The following is a 15,910-nucleotide window of genomic DNA, read 5'->3' on the forward strand; positions in this document are numbered from 1 at the left end:
AAGAAACTTAGACTTGGATACGGACTGTGGGGAGAGGCCAGGAGAAATGAGGGAGGAATATTGTTGGAAGAAAACTTAGGGAAACATACCGGGTAGAGAAAAATGTTAGGGAGGATGAAGCCGCGAGTGCAGGCCGAGGCGGAGACGTAAGCCATCTTGGAATTCTTCAAGTCACCCCGGGGAGCAAGAGGCGAAGATCTGGAACCAGAGGCAGAGATGTGGGCCACCAGGTTGGAATTCGCCAGGTTAGTCCAGGGAACTTGGATTGAATGCTAGTGGCAGAGACGTAAGCTACGCTGTGTGACTCGCGGAAGCCGCCGCGTGCAGAGAGAGCACGGGGCGTGAATGGATAGGGAACGCGGGGCTGGCGCAAGGCCGTGGTTCGGACGCGAAGGGGCGTGGAGACCGCGGGGTGTGCGCGCGAAGCCGAGCCGCACAGAGCCGGGAGCCTGCCGGCGGGGCGAGGCGCCGGGAAGCCGCGCAGAGCCGTGAAGCTGCCGCGGGGCGAGGTGCCGAGGAGCAGCCTCGGGGCGGGCGCCGGGAAGCCGCAGGGATAAGAGAAACAGAAGTTTAGAAGTAAAATGAGAGAAATAGGAATGCTGGTAGATAGAAGTAAAACAGGAGAAATAGGAATGCCCGGAGATAGAGAAATAGAGAAAGGCCTCCCCACAACACAGCAATGAGAGAGCTTGGATTCGGTCTGCCTGATTAGGAAGGCGGTGAGCACCTGCGGGCGGCTAGCAGCTTATGCTCCGCAGGTCACCGAAGACAGGCACAAATTAACATCAATAAGGCCTCCCCACAATACTGCAATGAGAAGGCTTGGATTCGGTCTGCCTGATTAGGGTGGTAAGCACCAACAGGCGGCTCGACCAGAGTATGAGCTGCAGGTCACCGAAGATAGGCATGAACCAACACTAATAAGTCTCCCCCACAATACGGCAATGAGAAGGCTTGGATTCGGTTTGCCTGATTGTTAGGGCTTGTAAGCCCCTGCAGGCAGAGCAGAACATGCGCTGCAGGGCACCGAACACAGGCACGCATCAGCGCCTAAAAATCTCCTCACAACATGGCGAAGAGAGGACCCGGATTCGGTTTGCCTGATTGATAGGACTTGTAAGAACCTGTGGCAACTCTAGCAAGCAGAGCAGAGTGTGTGCCGCAGGGCACCGAAGACAGGCGCGTATCAACGCCAAAAAAATAAAAAGAAAGGGGGATCTGTGGGGAGCAACTCGGACTAGACTAAGTTACTGGAATTAAGACTTATTCTATGCATCTGCTCTCCCACAACATGGCGCTGGGAGAGAAGAAAACAGCTTCTACACAGCTGCCTCCAGTTCAGCCAATAAACAGCAGGACCTGCTCCTGATTGGAGGAGAGCAGCGTACTCGGCGTGTGGGCAGCCGAGTTGGGATTGGCGGAGGAGGACTATAAAGGAGGAGAGAGAGAACATGCACCAGGAACATCTACGAGGAACAGCTAAGGGGAACATCTAGCTGAAGGAACACCTGTGCAGCCCCCGAGAAAGCCGGCCGGCGGTGTGCCGCTCCCCTGCGGAAGTGGGGAATGTGGCCAGGGGGAACTGCCCTTCCACGGAGGTGGAAGGGATAGTAGCCAACCCGGGAAGAACCAGCAGCAAACCCGGGGAGGGCCGAGCAGACAAAAGAACAGCGCAGGGTTCAGTGTCGTTCCTCCACGAAGAGGGGGAGCGACATAATGGTGCCGTGACTCGGATAGGAAACGTGACTCGGATATGAAGCCTAGGCAGGGCTTAGTGTCGTTCCTCCACGAAGAGGGGGAGCGACATCTTCCAACCCAGTTCTCTGCTGTGGCCCTGCACCTGCGTGGGAGACCCGGAGGAAGCTCCTGGCTCCTGGCTTCAGATCGGCGCAGCTCTGGCTGTTGTGGCCAACTGGGGAGTGAACCATTGAATGGAGGACCTCTCTCTCTCTCTGCCTCTCCTCTCTCTTTGTAACTCTGACTTTCATATAAATAAATAAATCTTTAAAAAAAAAAAAAAAAGAAGAAGAAGGTTCTTGCAACCTCTTCCTTCCATGGAACCCTTGAAGGGGCCTGTGCCAGGGGCACAGGATCTTGGGGCAGAGTAGAGTTGCAGTGCCCGGGCTTCTCCACCAGGGGCAGCCCCCGCGCGTGCCTGGTGCCTGGTGCCTGGTGCTGGCCTCTTCTGTTGGAACCTGCCTGGGCAGCGCGAGGCCATCCGCGTCAGCGTTTGAGGAGGTGTGTGTCTCTCACAGGCTGGGTCTCCTTAATGGCGGAAGCACTGAAGTCTCACCACATAATGGAGGCCTCTCACGCTGCCAGGACCCTGGCCAACCTGGACCGGGAAACCGTGCAGGAGAAGTACCAGGACGGCGTGTACGTGCTGCACCCCCAGTGTCGCACCAGGTGAGAAGCGGAGCAGAGCACCGCGTTGCCTTTGAGCGCGGGAACCAGCAGGGCCTACTTGTGCATAATTTCAGTGAGTTACGTTCCTAGAACTAAGTCAGAAACCTCACTGACTGCAGCAGTTTGTCCAGTTAACCGCAGAAGGGCGGGAGGTGGTTGTGAAGTGGCGCTGGCTGAGTTAGCTGCGGTGTCACAGAAGGCCGCCCGGCGAGGTCACATTCACCGTGTAACCTGCCACTCCGGAGCTTTGCGCCGCATGCTGTCCTTGTTTCTGGGCATGTCTACTTGGATTGTAGGAGGCCTTCTGTCTGGGAAGGAGATGGGGACGTTGCTGTGTGCAAGCAGCCAGACGAGCCTGGGCCTGGAGCTCAGGCCAGGAGAACATCGATGGCAGCCTGGAGGGAAGAGTTGACAAACTGTCTCGTGGGCCTTCCTAAGGTTGTTCTGGTCACAGTTGCCAGTTATCATTGCGAGACTACAATGAAAACAATTGTATATGCTTTAGACTTTCATAAGATACATAAAAATATCTTCAGGAACTTTTTAAAAATTTGAATGGATTGTTTTTTTGCTTGTTTTTTTTTGTTTGTTTTTGTTTTGACAGAGTGGACAGTGAGAGAGAGAGACAGAGAGAAAGGTCTTCCTTTGCCGTTGGTTCACCCTCCAATGGCTGCTGCGGCCGGTGCACCGCGCTGATCTGAAGCCAGGAGCCAGGTACTTATCCTGGTCTCCCATGGGGTGCAGGGCCCAAGCACCTGGGCCATCCTCCACTGCCCTCCCTGGCCACAGCAGAGAGCTGGCCTGGAAGGGGGACAACCGGGACAGAATCCGGTGCCCCGACTGGGACTAGAACCCGGTGTGCCGGCGCCACAAGGCAGAGGATTAGCCTAGTGAGCCGTGGCGCCAGCCAAATGGATTGTTCTAACTTGTAAATATTAAAGTAATGTATTTCATACATGTATTGAATAATTGTGTATGTACTTTAGCTTACAACTGTACTGTTATTTTTCATATGTCATATCCAAAGAATGTTTCTAAAATCTCATTAACACTATAGTTTCCTTGGTAAATTTTTGAAAATCTCTTTCATGTGGAGTGACTTTGAAGCTGTATTTGCATATTGCTATGTAGTGTCTTCAGTACTTTTCTTGATGTGTGGCATCTTCTTAGGGAATTCTGTAGAGGGGAGCCTGGCCAGGGTGTCTGGCACTTGCCTGATCGGCACCCTCAGTTGTAGTTGGTCAGCCTGGCTTAGACGCTGCTCCGTTTTCCTAGGGAGAGCAGTGAGCGTGCTGGGTGCGTCTTTGCCAGGACTCCTTCCAGGGCTCATCAGCAAGCCCTTCGCGGGTGTAGAGCCTGCTCTGTGAGGTTTTAGTTTGCATCGCCTAAAGCTGCTAGAGCGCCAGCCACAGAGAATGCTGTATAGATGGTTTCCATAGCAGTAATGCGTTTATTCTGCTTCTTTTTAAAACTCTCTCCCCTGTCAGTCAGCCCATTAAAGCCGATGTCCTTTTTATTCATGGCCTTATGGGAGCAGCATTCAAAACCTGGCGGCAGCAGGACAGTGAGCGAGCCGTCTCGGAAGAGGCTTTGGAGGATGAGGACAGGTACACAACATGCTGGCCCAAGGTAAGGCGCGGCCCCCAGGGCCCCCGCACGACGCCCCGAGCAGTGTGGCTGCCGCAGCCTCCCTGGGGCTGGGATCTCTCCCCAGGCAGTTCTTCTTTCCCTTAGGGACGTCCGTAGTGTGTCCCCTAACCAGTCACGCTCGGCACCTGTGTAGTGTAAGAACATTGCGTTACGTAAAAACAGGAGCGAGGGATCGTGCACTTGCATTGTAATAGCTGATTCCAGGATATGATCATAAGCGAGAAAGACGTTGCAGAAGTGGTCCTCTCTGGCCTTTCTTTTCCCTGAGGTGCGGAGGGAATGCCTTTAGAGCTGGTCTAGAGCTCACTTGGGTTGGTGCCGCGGCCGCGTGGGGCTGGGTCGCGGTGCAGCCTCCAGGCGGAAAGATTTGCAGTGCTGTGCACTTCCTGTGGCACTGGGGCGCAGGGTCCACACTGTGACCGTTAGTGTGTGCGAGTCCTCGGGGCAGATCTCACCTTCGGACTGTTCCGCCTGTCCTGAGATCGGAGTACCTGCCGCAGGCTTCCCAAATTCAGTTGGGTCGAGGCCCCAGAACAGACCTCGCTTTGGCTATAGCAAAGTAAGATCGAGAATATTCTCTTGGCATCTTCAGTGGCCTCAGGGTGTATGTACTGACATCGCAGTGTGGCCGGACACATAGAAAGGTAAAATCACACATTGTTTTCGCTGTCACCTTTGTATTCCAAAGCCGTCTTCACCCAGTTGTCAGCACTGCAGGAGGCCTTCAGCTGTAAGTTTTGATCGCTAGGAAGTCACTGGGGTGGTGGCTGTCCACGTGTGTCCTCACGTACCTTTTCTTTGGTTTAGACGTGGTTAGCGAGAGATTGTCCCGCTCTGCGCATCATATCCGTGGAGTACGACACCAGCCTCAGTGACTGGAGGGCCAGGTGCCCCACGGAGAGGTAACCTGAGAAGGGGCACGGGCCCAGGCCACACACCAGTCCTCTTTTGATGCCACAGATGGGATTTTCTTACTAGCCTTTCTTCTCTTCCTTCTAGTGGGAATTAGCTCGAAATAAGCAGTGAGTGAGTAGAGGCCTAGAGACATTGTTGGGCTCAACCCAGTTCGTGTGCACTTGTCGTAGTAAAGGACTGAATTCCACAGCCACAGCTCCTGCCTCCTTTCTACCGGCAGTGAAAGCGGCGTTTTAGCATTTGTGTTCCCATCACTGACTCATGGAAGCAGAGAGCCCGATGCAGAGCAGTGGTGGCTTCTGCAGCCCTCGCAGGCCCCACGTGCTCGGTGTGTACAGAGAATAGGGCTTCAAGGGACCTGGGTTGTGCAGCCTTGGTCTGGCGAGTTCCCTCTGCAGGCCACCGAGGGAGCTGGCCTAGTCTGCACCCTCAGACTGTGCCCTGGCACAGAACCCAGGCAGGTGGCCCTGACGAGGGTCCCAGGCAAGAGTGAGAGCCCTGCTCTCCCTCCAGCTTGCAGGACGTTGGTTTTGAAGGAAGGTGTCCGCAGGTACACAGGTTGAACCTCCAGACTAGACAGTTTGGAAGTTCCCTGTGAGTCTGAAGGTGACTTACTTTGAGCTCCCTGATTCTAGTAGCTTCCTACTATTCCTAAAAAATAAACTCACACGATGAAAGCTTGATGTTTGCAGCATAAGCAGGGCTAAAGCTAGCGAAAAAGGTAGCAGTCTTTCATGATACTTGCACTGCCAGGCCTTGGGATGAGAAAGGATGCGCACAACCCAGAACTGGGGCGGTCGGGCCGTAGGACCGCGGACACCCCTAGAGGCTCAAACAGTGCTTGTGAGTGGATGCCAGTGAGTGGCCCGATGCAGCCATAGACGCCCCTCACTACCAGTGCTAAGGCACCAGCGGAGAGAGCAGCTTCAGAAATCGAGCAGAGGTGGGGTGTTCCTAACTCCAGAATGGAGGACGTAGCAAATAAAAACGGGCACCACTGGGGGATCGTGGCCGCCTGTCACGCCTGCTGCTCTTGTCTTTTCAGGAAGTCCATTGCGTTCAGAAGCGACGAACTTCTCAGGAAGCTCAGAGCTGCTGGTGTTGGAGATCGGCCAGTGATCTGGGTATCACACAGCATGGGAGGTAAGGGGGCTCCTCTGGACAGCACCGTCGCAAGCGGCTAGTCTGCAATGCTGACCACCCTGAGCTTCCTGCATTCTCTCTATTTTACTTACTGGTGGCCCTCACCACCCCGAGCTAACGTTTTTGACTATGGCCAGGAGTTTGAAAATGACTACTCTCCTTCTGCGTGTTTGTTTTTCGAAGGGAATGACAGGTAACAAGCCATTCAGGAAGGGTATGGGTTTTCTTTTCTTTTCTTTTTTTTTAAGATATATTTTATTTGAAAGAGTTACAGAGAGAGGTAGAGACAGAGAGAAGGGTTTCCGTCTGCTGGTTCACTCCTCAGATGGCCACAATGGCTGGAGCTGCACTGATCCGAATCCAGGAGCCAGGAGCCTCCTCCTGGTCTCCCACATGGGTGCAGGGCCCAAGGACTTGGGATATCCTCTACTGCTATCCCAGGCCATAGCAGAGAGCTGGACTGGAAGACGAGCAGCCGGGACTAGAACTGGAGCCCATATGGGATGCTGGCACTTCAGGCCAGGGCTTTAACCCACTGAGCCACAGTACCAGCCCCAAGGCATGGGTTTTCATTCACTGGCAATGAGTGGCTGTCAGCATGTCCCTCAGCCCACTGCAAGCATCCTGCAGGGTTCGTGGCTGGCCCTGGGGTTCCCCTCTCTTCTTCCCTGCCCCATCTGCTGCTTCTCCCACCCCTCCATGCTCTCCCTACCCGCTTCTGTCTTGCAGACAGGCATCCTGTAACCTGTCCAGAGGATGAGCTCAGGAGCCAGAGCCAGGATTTCTGCCGAGAGGCAGGTGGCTGCACCCTTATGTGCTCAGGTCCACTGTCCTCATCCGTGGCACCTGTGCTTCACTCGCAATTGCAGACCCGTCACAGGGGAGGGCAGAGGAGCGGCCTTCCCAGCTGCATTTCCCAGAAAGCTGTGTGTTCCGTGGTCGAGGGTGTTTCCCACAGAGGGGGTTTCGTGTCGGCGCTATCCTGAGGGCACTAGTGCTCTCCTTGGTGGGGCACCCAGCTGAGGATGCCTGGCTTTCATCAGTGGGACTGAGGGTCCTGTGCCCGGCAGGTGCCTGCAGAATCTTAGCAGTCTGTGGGACTGTGCTGCAGAGTCTGCAGGACCAGCAGGGTCAGGAGGCCCTGCCTCTGGTGCTGGAGAACGGCCGTTCAAACTTTTTCAAAGAAAGTCTCTCTTTCTGTATTTCTTGTTTTGCCTTTTTATTTTTCAAATTTATTTATTTGAAAGTTGGAGTTACACAGAGAAGGAGAGGCAGAGGTTGGGGGGGGTGGTCCTCCATCTGCTGGTTCACAAATGACTGCAATGGCCGGAGCTGCACTGATCCGAAGCCAGGAGCCAGGATCTTCCTCCAGGTCCCCGATGCGGGTTCAGGGGCCCAAGGACCTGGGCCATCTTCTACTACTTTCCTAGGCCATAGCAGAGAGCTGGATCAGAAGTGGAGCAGCCAGGTCTCGAACCGGCATCCATATGGGATGCCGGCACTGCAGGCGGTGGCTTAACCTGCTATGCCACAGCACTGGCCTCTGTTTTGCCTTTTTGTTTGCTTTTTTAGAGCCACAGAGGGAAGGAGCTTAGCTAATGCATTGTTTCTTTCTTCTCTGTGGCCAGGTCTTCTTGTCAAAAAGATGCTGGTGGAAGCGTCCAAGAAGCCAGAAATGAGTACAGTCATAAACAACACGAGGGGCATGATTTTCTACAGTGTGCCCCACCACGGCTCACACTTGGCCGAGTACTCTGTGAACGTTCGCTACCTTCTCTTTCCCTCTCTGGAAGTCAAAGAACTCAGCAAGGGTAACGCTTTCTTTTTGTCTCGAAGGAAATTAAGGTTAACAATCATGTGAGAGGAGACTTTACTGGGGGGGGGGGGGGGGACTTGTGATGAGTAAGTGTTTTCTCCCTGGAACACCTGTTAAACCGTGTTGAGCTCCCTGGCATGAGCCTTAATAGGCCCATCGTCTTTTTGCCATATGCTCCTTTGTTCTGCTTACTGGAGATGTTCTTGGCTTGTACATAAAAGTTTTATTTATTTGAAAGGCAGAGTTACAGAAAGAGAGTTCTTCCAATGCTGGTTCACCCTCCAAATGGCCCCAGTGGCTGGGGTTGGGCCAGGCCGAAACCAGGAGCTTTGAACTCCATCCAGGTCTCCCACGTGGGTGAGGGGCCCAAGCACTGGAGCTGCACCGCATTGCGTTCCCAGGTGCGTTAACAGGGAGCTGGATCAGAAGTGGAGCAGCTGGAACTTGAACTGGCGTACATAATGCTGGCGTTGTGGGCAGCCTAACCTGCTATACCACAACACCAGCTCCTTGATTTTCTATTTTAAAATTTCCACTGAGTTTTAGTCAATTTTTATTATTTAAACAGTGGTAACATTTATTAATATTTACAAAGACTGTTAGAATCAGTCACAGGGGCTCAGTTATAAAGGAACAGGGCTTGATATTAAACAGTGCTGCAGGGATGCCCAGGCCCTCAGAACTCAAGGGACAACGTTTAAAAATGAACCCAAATTCACAATCAGAAGACCTCAGTGCCCCGTGTTAACCCTCCGAGAGCATCAGCTCTTGAAATGACTCTAGTAAGAGTCAGACCTTTTGGACAGATCTAAGTAACCACGTTAGCACGGGAACGCATCGATAGGCTGCTGGAACTCCAAACAGTCCTTACGTTTATGGCATCTTCCAGGAAAGTTCACCACACGTGTGCCCGATGGTGTCAGCACGGCCCCATGGTTGCTTTTCTCAAGCAGACAATTTTTATTATTTATTTATTTATATTACCTAGAAACCTTTCATTTAAGGGACACAAACTTCATGCATTAAATATATGCAAATTCCTCCTCCCTCTCCTATTCCCATTCTTATTTTTTACAAAGCTCTATTGTCAATTAACTTTATCCTCATAAGATTAACCCTACACTAAGTAAAGAGTGTGTGTGGGGGGGAAATGACCTGTTCCTCAACAGTTGGGACAAGGGCTGTTCCCTTGTCATCGCATCTCACAGTGTCAATTTCAGTTCTCTAGATTACCTTTTAGGTGTTCTCTTAGTTACGACTGATCAGGGAGAACATACGTATCTGTCTTTTTGGGACTGGTTTATTTCACTAAGTGTAAAGGTTTCTAGTTGCATCCGTTTTGTTGTAAACAGCAGGTGTAGTATTCCATGGTGTACATATACCATAATTTCTGTATCTGGTCTTTAGTTGATAGACATCTGGGTTGATTCCATAGATTAGAGTGGGAATAAACATGGGGGTACAGGTAACTTTCATGTGCTGATTCCATTTCCCTTGGGTAAATTCCTAGGAGTAGGATAGCTGGGTCATATGGCAGGTCTATATTCAGATTCTGAGATTTCTCCATACTGTCTTCCACAGTGGCTACACCAGTTTACATTCCCACCAACAGTGGATTAGGGAACTTTTTTCCCCACATCCTCACCAGCATTTGTTGTTTGTTGATTTCTGTATGAAAGCCGCTCTAATGGGGGTGAGGTGAAACCTCATTGTGGTTTTGATTTGCATTTTCTTGATGGCTAGTGATCCTGAGCATTTTGTCATGTGTCTGTTGGCCATTTGAATTTCCTCTTTTCAAAAATGGCTATTCGAATCCTTTGCCCTGTTTACTCAGGAGCTTGTTGTTCAATTTCTGCTTCTTTCTCAGGCACCTTAGGGAGCTGGATTGGAAATAGAGCACCTGGATTGAACTGGGTGCCCATATGGGTTGCCGGCACTGCAGGCTTTACCTGCTACATTACAGTGCTGCCCCTCTCCACTTTAAAAACTATCTTCCCCTAGCCCGGAGCAGTAAGCTCCCTCCCTATTCTGCCATCTTGGAATCTCCCTGTAAACTTAAATTTCATTAAATTGTTTTTGTCTATTTGAAAGTGAGAAATAGATGGTGAGAGACCTCCTATCTTCTGGTTCACTCACCAAATGCTGGTTTTTTAAATTTTTTTGACAGGCAGAGTTAGACAGTGAGAGACAGAGAGGAAGGTCTTCCTTCCGCTGATTCACCCCACAAATGGCCGCCACGGCCAGCGCGCTGCGCCGATCCGAAGCCAGGAGCTTCCTCCTGGTCTCTCATGGGGGTGCAGGGCCCAAGGACTTGGGCCATCCTCCACTGCCCTCCCGGGCCACAGCGGAGAGCTGGACTGGAAGAGGAACAACCGGGACAGAATCCGGCACCCAAACCGGGACTAGAACCTGGAGTGCCGGCGCCGCAGGTGGAGGATTAGTCTACTGAGCCACGGCGCCGGCCATCACCAAATGCTTTTAAGAACCAGGGCTGGGTTAGGCAGAAGCAAGGTGCTGGAAACTCCATCACAATTTGAGCCATCACCTGCCGCCTCCCGGCGTGTCCGTTAGCAGGAAACAAATCGGGGGTAGGGTTGCACTGGAATCCAGGCCTCCATGTGGTACAGCCCTCCAAACCAGCGTCGTAACTGTGGAGCCAAACACATGTCTGAGTTTTCTTTCTTGCCTTGTTCTTGGGTTGTTTCCTGCTCATACTGTCCTCCTCTTGGGGTGGTGGCCCCATCGTATTTCTCATCACCCGGAGGCTACTAATTAGAGGCCTTTTTGTTTGTTTGTTTGAACTTCTGTTTCCTTGTTTAGCTCTACTGCTTTTGTGGTTGGCGTCTCTGTGAGCTTATGCGGTCTTTCCAGTCGGAGCTTCCGCTAATTTCTGCTGGTTTGTGGTCACCCTTGAGGGTGAGGGAAGGGGGGACGGCACTGTGTGGTTATTCTGGGTGGGCTTGTTTGAGGGCTGCTGTGCTCAGGGTGGGGTGGGGTGGCAGCCATCATGCAGGGAGAGCCCCGCATCCCACACATCGAACTGCCCTCGCTCCCTCTCTGGCCATCCAGAAGCACCGTGAACCCCTCCTCCCGGCGACTGGACCCCCGTTCTGAGCCGGGGTTATCCCTTTACTTGCATCTGCAGGGCTGCTTAGCAGGGGGAGTGAAGAAACGTGTACTCAAGCCACCACCTTGCTTTCCTCTCCAAACTGGAAAGATTGGTTTTAAATGATGAATTAGGTTAACAGAACTTGTCACAGTCTGTTCTCCATAACTTTACAGATTCACCTGCACTTAAAACACTACAGGACGACTTTCTGGAGTTTGCTAAAGACAAAAACTTCCAGGTGCTGAATTTCGTGGAAACCCTGCCGACCTACATCGGCAGCATGATCAAGCTGCACATCGTGCCCGTGGAGTCAGCAGGTACTCGCCTCGGTCGTGGCCGTTAGCTGCTAGTTGGTGGTTCCCAGCTTGTCAGTAGCAACATCAGCTCCCATTTCTGATTTCTCAATTTTAGGAGATATTTGGATGGGAAACAATGAAGTAGAATCTTGTGCTACCCTGGGGCTGCGGGAAATGTCCGGGGCCTGCTGCTGTGGTGTGGGCCCCTTTCTGGTGGAGCCCGAATCTGAACTGACTCTCTGGCCTGTGTTTGCAGAGCAGATAACCTCACATTTCACTACCAGAAAGCCCTTCCCTCCTGGCCACCTCTGCTCCCCCTCCTCGGGTCACCTCGGGGGCTGGCGGCACTCAGCCAAATGCTCCCTCAGTCTGCAGGCTGAGAAGCAGCATCCTGTAGCAGATCCTTGATCGGGGGAGGAGTCACTTGGCACTAAAGGCCATGAGGAGTGGAGAGAAGAGCAGCCACAAGTTTTGCAACAGGACTTTGGGGGACTTGAGACAAAGGCACGGTTCCTATCCCGGGCCAGCTGCCTAAGCGGCAGAGCCTTGTGTAGCCTGTCTGCCCCCTTCCTCCACGTCACCCGGTTACCACCTGCACGCCTCACCCCGGGGGCTTCCCTGGCCCCATCATCACTTCCCTCCGTGTGGACCTCTTAGACTGAAATGTAGAAACCCTTCTGAGGCTCTCAAGCCCTGGGTCAGTTTCCCCCAGAGGCCGTTTGGAGGCTTTAGGTACAGAGTGAATCCCGCATGTGGGACATCCTCATTCTCATCAGGACGCGGGATCTCTGTAGGACAGACGTCCTCAGTGGGACAGCGCAGGAGTAACCTGTAGGTGCCAGGAGGTTTGGAAGCCGCCACTACTCAGGCTCTGCTCGCTCTGCCCACTGCCCCGTTAGGAGTAGTTCTGCAGGCCAGAACACGGGTAAAGAATTGGTGACGACAGTCCTGCAGTTCTAACTCTGCTCTCCCATGATTAAGCTACAAACTGGGCGCCCCTTTGTTGAGCCCCAGATCCCGAGCAAATCAGCATGGGGAGCCACCCACCTGACCTCCTCCAGTAGTGCCTGGGGGTGCTTAGACTCACTGCCGGTGTGTGTTTTCAGACTTAGGCATTGGAGACGTGATTCCCGTGGACGTTAACCACCTGAACATCTGTAAGCCGAAGAGAAAGGACGCTTTTTTGTACCAGCGCACTTTACAGTTCATCCGTGAAACTTTAGCCAAAGACCTTGAAAACTGAGAGCTGCCCTCGGCCGTCTTTAATATGGGAATACAGTGCCAGAACCCTGGTGTTGTCTTTGTCTGTAAGCTCTTAGCAGGCACGCGGTCAGCGTGGCATCTGTGTGGTGTGGAGAGTGTGGCAGACAACGGGGCATCGGTCTCCGCAGGCGGTCTAGCACCAGTGCCGAAGAGGCACCCGGAAGGCGGGCCCCGGTCGGGCTCTTGTGACTTAAAGAAGCCTACCAGGTGCCCCTGCATGGTTGGCAGTGCTGGGTCTGGTGACTGGGAGCGCGAGTGCTGTGGGCAGAGGCCCTTTGCCACCTGTGACTGTCCCAGCTCATCTGGTGGGAACACTGGCGGGTTCTGGAGGGAGCAGCACTGGCGGCTGAACTTGAAGCATGCCATTGGAGAGCACCTGCACTGGAGACGGAACTAGAACGTAGAAGACGGCCATGTGCAGGGTTCCTGCATGCTGTAAGGTTTGAAACGTTTGTCCTTAGCTTTCAGGTAAACCCTTGCCTGAGACGTCCTGGTTGAGAGGCTGCTGTCACGCAGGGCCAGCTCCTGGTATGTTTATGTTTTCACGATGCTGAGAGCAAGCCTGTGAAACACCATTCTAGCTTACAGTGATTCTTCCCGGAGTGCGGCTCCTCTGCTTGTCCCGGGCAAGGACGGCGTAGCCCATCCACTGCTCACGGGGTGGAGGAAACCATTCCCAGCCCCGGGCTGCAGCAGCAGCACTCAGGATCGGTATTCCCAGCCCCGGGCTGCAGCAGCAGCACTCAGGATCAGGATGCTCTGCCTAAGGGCTGTCTTGCTTGCTTGCTTGGTTATGTGGAAATGGTATTAATTGACCTCCAGCGTGTGAAAACCAGGACATCATGTTGATGGACTTTTTCTTTGACTAGCATTGCTGAGATATAATGACATAGCATAAAACTTACCCTTATAAAAATGCAAAGATTTGTGGTATCTTCACAGAGCTGTGCAATTGTTACCACTAAGTCCACAAAGTTTCATCACCCCCAGAAAGCCCTGTATCCGTGCACCGTCATTTCCCACCTCCTCTTTCCCCAGGCATTAGCAAACACTAACTTTCTCTGTGGAGTTGCCTCTTCTGGAAGTTTGATATCAAAGGAATCAAATCATGTATTTCTTGCCTTGTCTGCTTGCCTTTCTCTTAGCATAATGTTTCATACACATATAGCTTCTGTCAGGACTTCACTTATTATGGCTAAAAATAGTCCATTGTATGGTTCACCACAGTTGTTTATCCATGTATCAGTTGAGGGACATCTAGATTCTTACTTTTTTGGCTGTTATAATAGTACTGTACAATTATTCCTGTACAGGTTTTTTTTGGTAAACAGATGTTTTTAACTCTCCCAGGTGGATACTAGGATTGGAGCTGCTGGACAATCGTAAGTCTGAGCTTATTAACCTTTCGCAGCTTGTATAGGAGGGATGGTCAGAGCCAAAACTGGGGTCCTCGCTGTGACTTAATGAGCGCCTGACCGATTCGTCTTGTGATGTAAATGCAGCCAATATGACTACACCTGGCATCAGTCCAGGGCCAGCTACTGGGATGACAACGGGAGGAGGGATAGCAGGGTTTGGTGCATTTTCTTATTCTGTTTTTGAATAACCGTTGCAGATAAGCCATAGTCAGAACAATTATTCCTTAACTTACAAGAATGGATTGAAACCTCCTTAATTAAAATCTCAGTATCTATTAGCTGTGCTTTAGCAGTAAGATCTGGGAGAGAGATCGAATCACTGTGCTTTCCAGGAAACCACTTTGCGTTTGTTTTTATTCTGTGGATTGGAGAGGCCCCCCTCTCGTTGCCAGGCTGATGGGTCTAAATAAAGTTTATTACACACAAGTGAGGTGAAAAGAAATGGCAGGGCCCTTAAGCAGCAGGAAAGCAAAGCAAGTGTACAGTGAGGGATAATGGGAACATAATCCCTGAACAACTACAACAAAAGAGACGGAAAGGAACTGAAACCAAACTGGCACATTGCAGACACAGCACCTGAGGAACAGAGATGGGTGAAACCCCGTGAGTCGCAGGGTGGCTTGCTGGGTGCAGAACCGCAGTGCCTGACAGGGAGAGACGGTGGTTATCTGGAAGATACTGGGCAGGAGCTTGTCATTCAGCTGTAAAGACTTCTCAACATGCATTCAGGGAACAGGGCTAAGGTTTTCTCACAGATTGACTTGTTGGTTAAATCCAGGCACACACAAAAAAATTCATTAGCCAGAATAGAAATGGTGCTACACTTTAAAATGCAAACAGAAACCCTAAACACTGTTAGGAAACAGTAATGCTGGAAAGAGCTAATTGTGCTCAGCCGAATTGCTCTTGAAATGGGCTCCAAGGAAATAAAGCAACATGCTGACGCCTGTGAGACCGTAATCTAGTAATCTGTCCTTGCTTTATCTTCTTAGCTTGATTTTAATTATGCTTAACAATTATAAGATGTAGTAGCAGTCATCTGTACTGTACATGTGAAGATTTCTAGGCTAAAACACTGATATCTGCGTGAATGCTTAACTTTCATTGAGCTATAGTCTTAATTTTTGTGCATATTTGTTACTTTGATATGCAATTTAATCTAAAAAAGACTCCACAGAATCAAAATCCAAATCTTAGCCAACTGTGTTCATTGATAAAAGTATTACAGCATGAGCTGGAGTGTATCTTAGGAGAACAAACTTAATCTTTAAGATTCCTTTTTCACTAATATTTTAATAGGGGGCTTTCGGTTCTCGTTCATAGGCGAGATAATTTGCAATGAGGATAACTGAAAAATCTAAATGAAATTTTTTGAGTGTTCAAAGGGCTAATAAGAAAAGAATTAGTGACCCCAAAAATGTAGGAAAAGGCAATAAAACAAAACAGACCAGCAGTCAAAGGTGCTTTGGCTCGAGGCAGGGTTTCCACTAGCATATTTGGCAGCTCCTGCCTGCAGTTACCCTTCTCCAAAAAAAGTACCCCTGTGGGCAGTTTGTAAGAAGGCCTTTCTTCTGGCAGCACAGAGCAGGGCGTGTCCTGAGCCATCGCTGCCTCAGCTGGACGTTTTCCTGGAAGGTCTCATTCTTAGGTCATCTGCAGAGCCAGAAGAAACAGAAATGCAGCTGCCAATCTGGCAGATTCCCAAGGTGAAGGGGTCAGAAGTCAAAGCGCAGGGCCTGCCACGTAGTCTGATAACCCCATACATGAAGTTGAGACTGCCAGGGTCTACACATGCAAAATGGAGGTGACCCAGAAGGAAGCATCCCTCTACAACGCTGGGGCGATTCCAGGAATCTCAGTCCACACTGAATTAACAGGACCCCAGGAAGATGCA

At 51.3% G+C, this 15,910-nt stretch overlaps 1 protein-coding gene across 5 annotated transcripts in view; it reads left to right on the forward strand.

The window, feature by feature from the left end:
* SERAC1 (serine active site containing 1) overlaps positions 1–14,976 on the forward strand; it is a 59,508-nt gene extending 44,532 nt beyond the window's left edge. For 3 of the 5 annotated variants that reach the window (XM_070073334.2, XM_089333589.1, XM_008263732.4), the window contains 7 exons: positions 2,256–2,406; positions 3,894–4,035; positions 4,864–4,958; positions 6,017–6,114; positions 7,743–7,925; positions 11,213–11,356; positions 12,442–14,976. In XM_070073334.2, coding sequence (XP_069929435.1) covers positions 2,256–2,406; positions 3,894–4,035; positions 4,864–4,958; positions 6,017–6,114; positions 7,743–7,925; positions 11,213–11,356; positions 12,442–12,578 — 950 coding nt within the window. In that variant the 3' untranslated portion in view covers positions 12,579–14,976. The remainder of the gene's footprint in view (positions 1–2,255; positions 2,407–3,893; positions 4,036–4,863; positions 4,959–6,016; positions 6,115–7,742; positions 7,926–11,212; positions 11,357–12,441) is intronic. The other 2 variants (XR_016234454.1, XM_089333588.1) reach the window with 2 other exon arrangements.
* The last annotated feature ends 934 nt before the right edge of the window (positions 14,977–15,910 follow it).

Source organism: Oryctolagus cuniculus, chromosome 5 (genome assembly GCF_051225735.1).
Source record: "Oryctolagus cuniculus isolate XC-2025 breed Fujian yellow rabbit chromosome 5, ASM5122573v1, whole genome shotgun sequence".
Lineage (NCBI taxonomy): Eukaryota > Metazoa > Chordata > Mammalia > Lagomorpha > Leporidae > Oryctolagus > Oryctolagus cuniculus.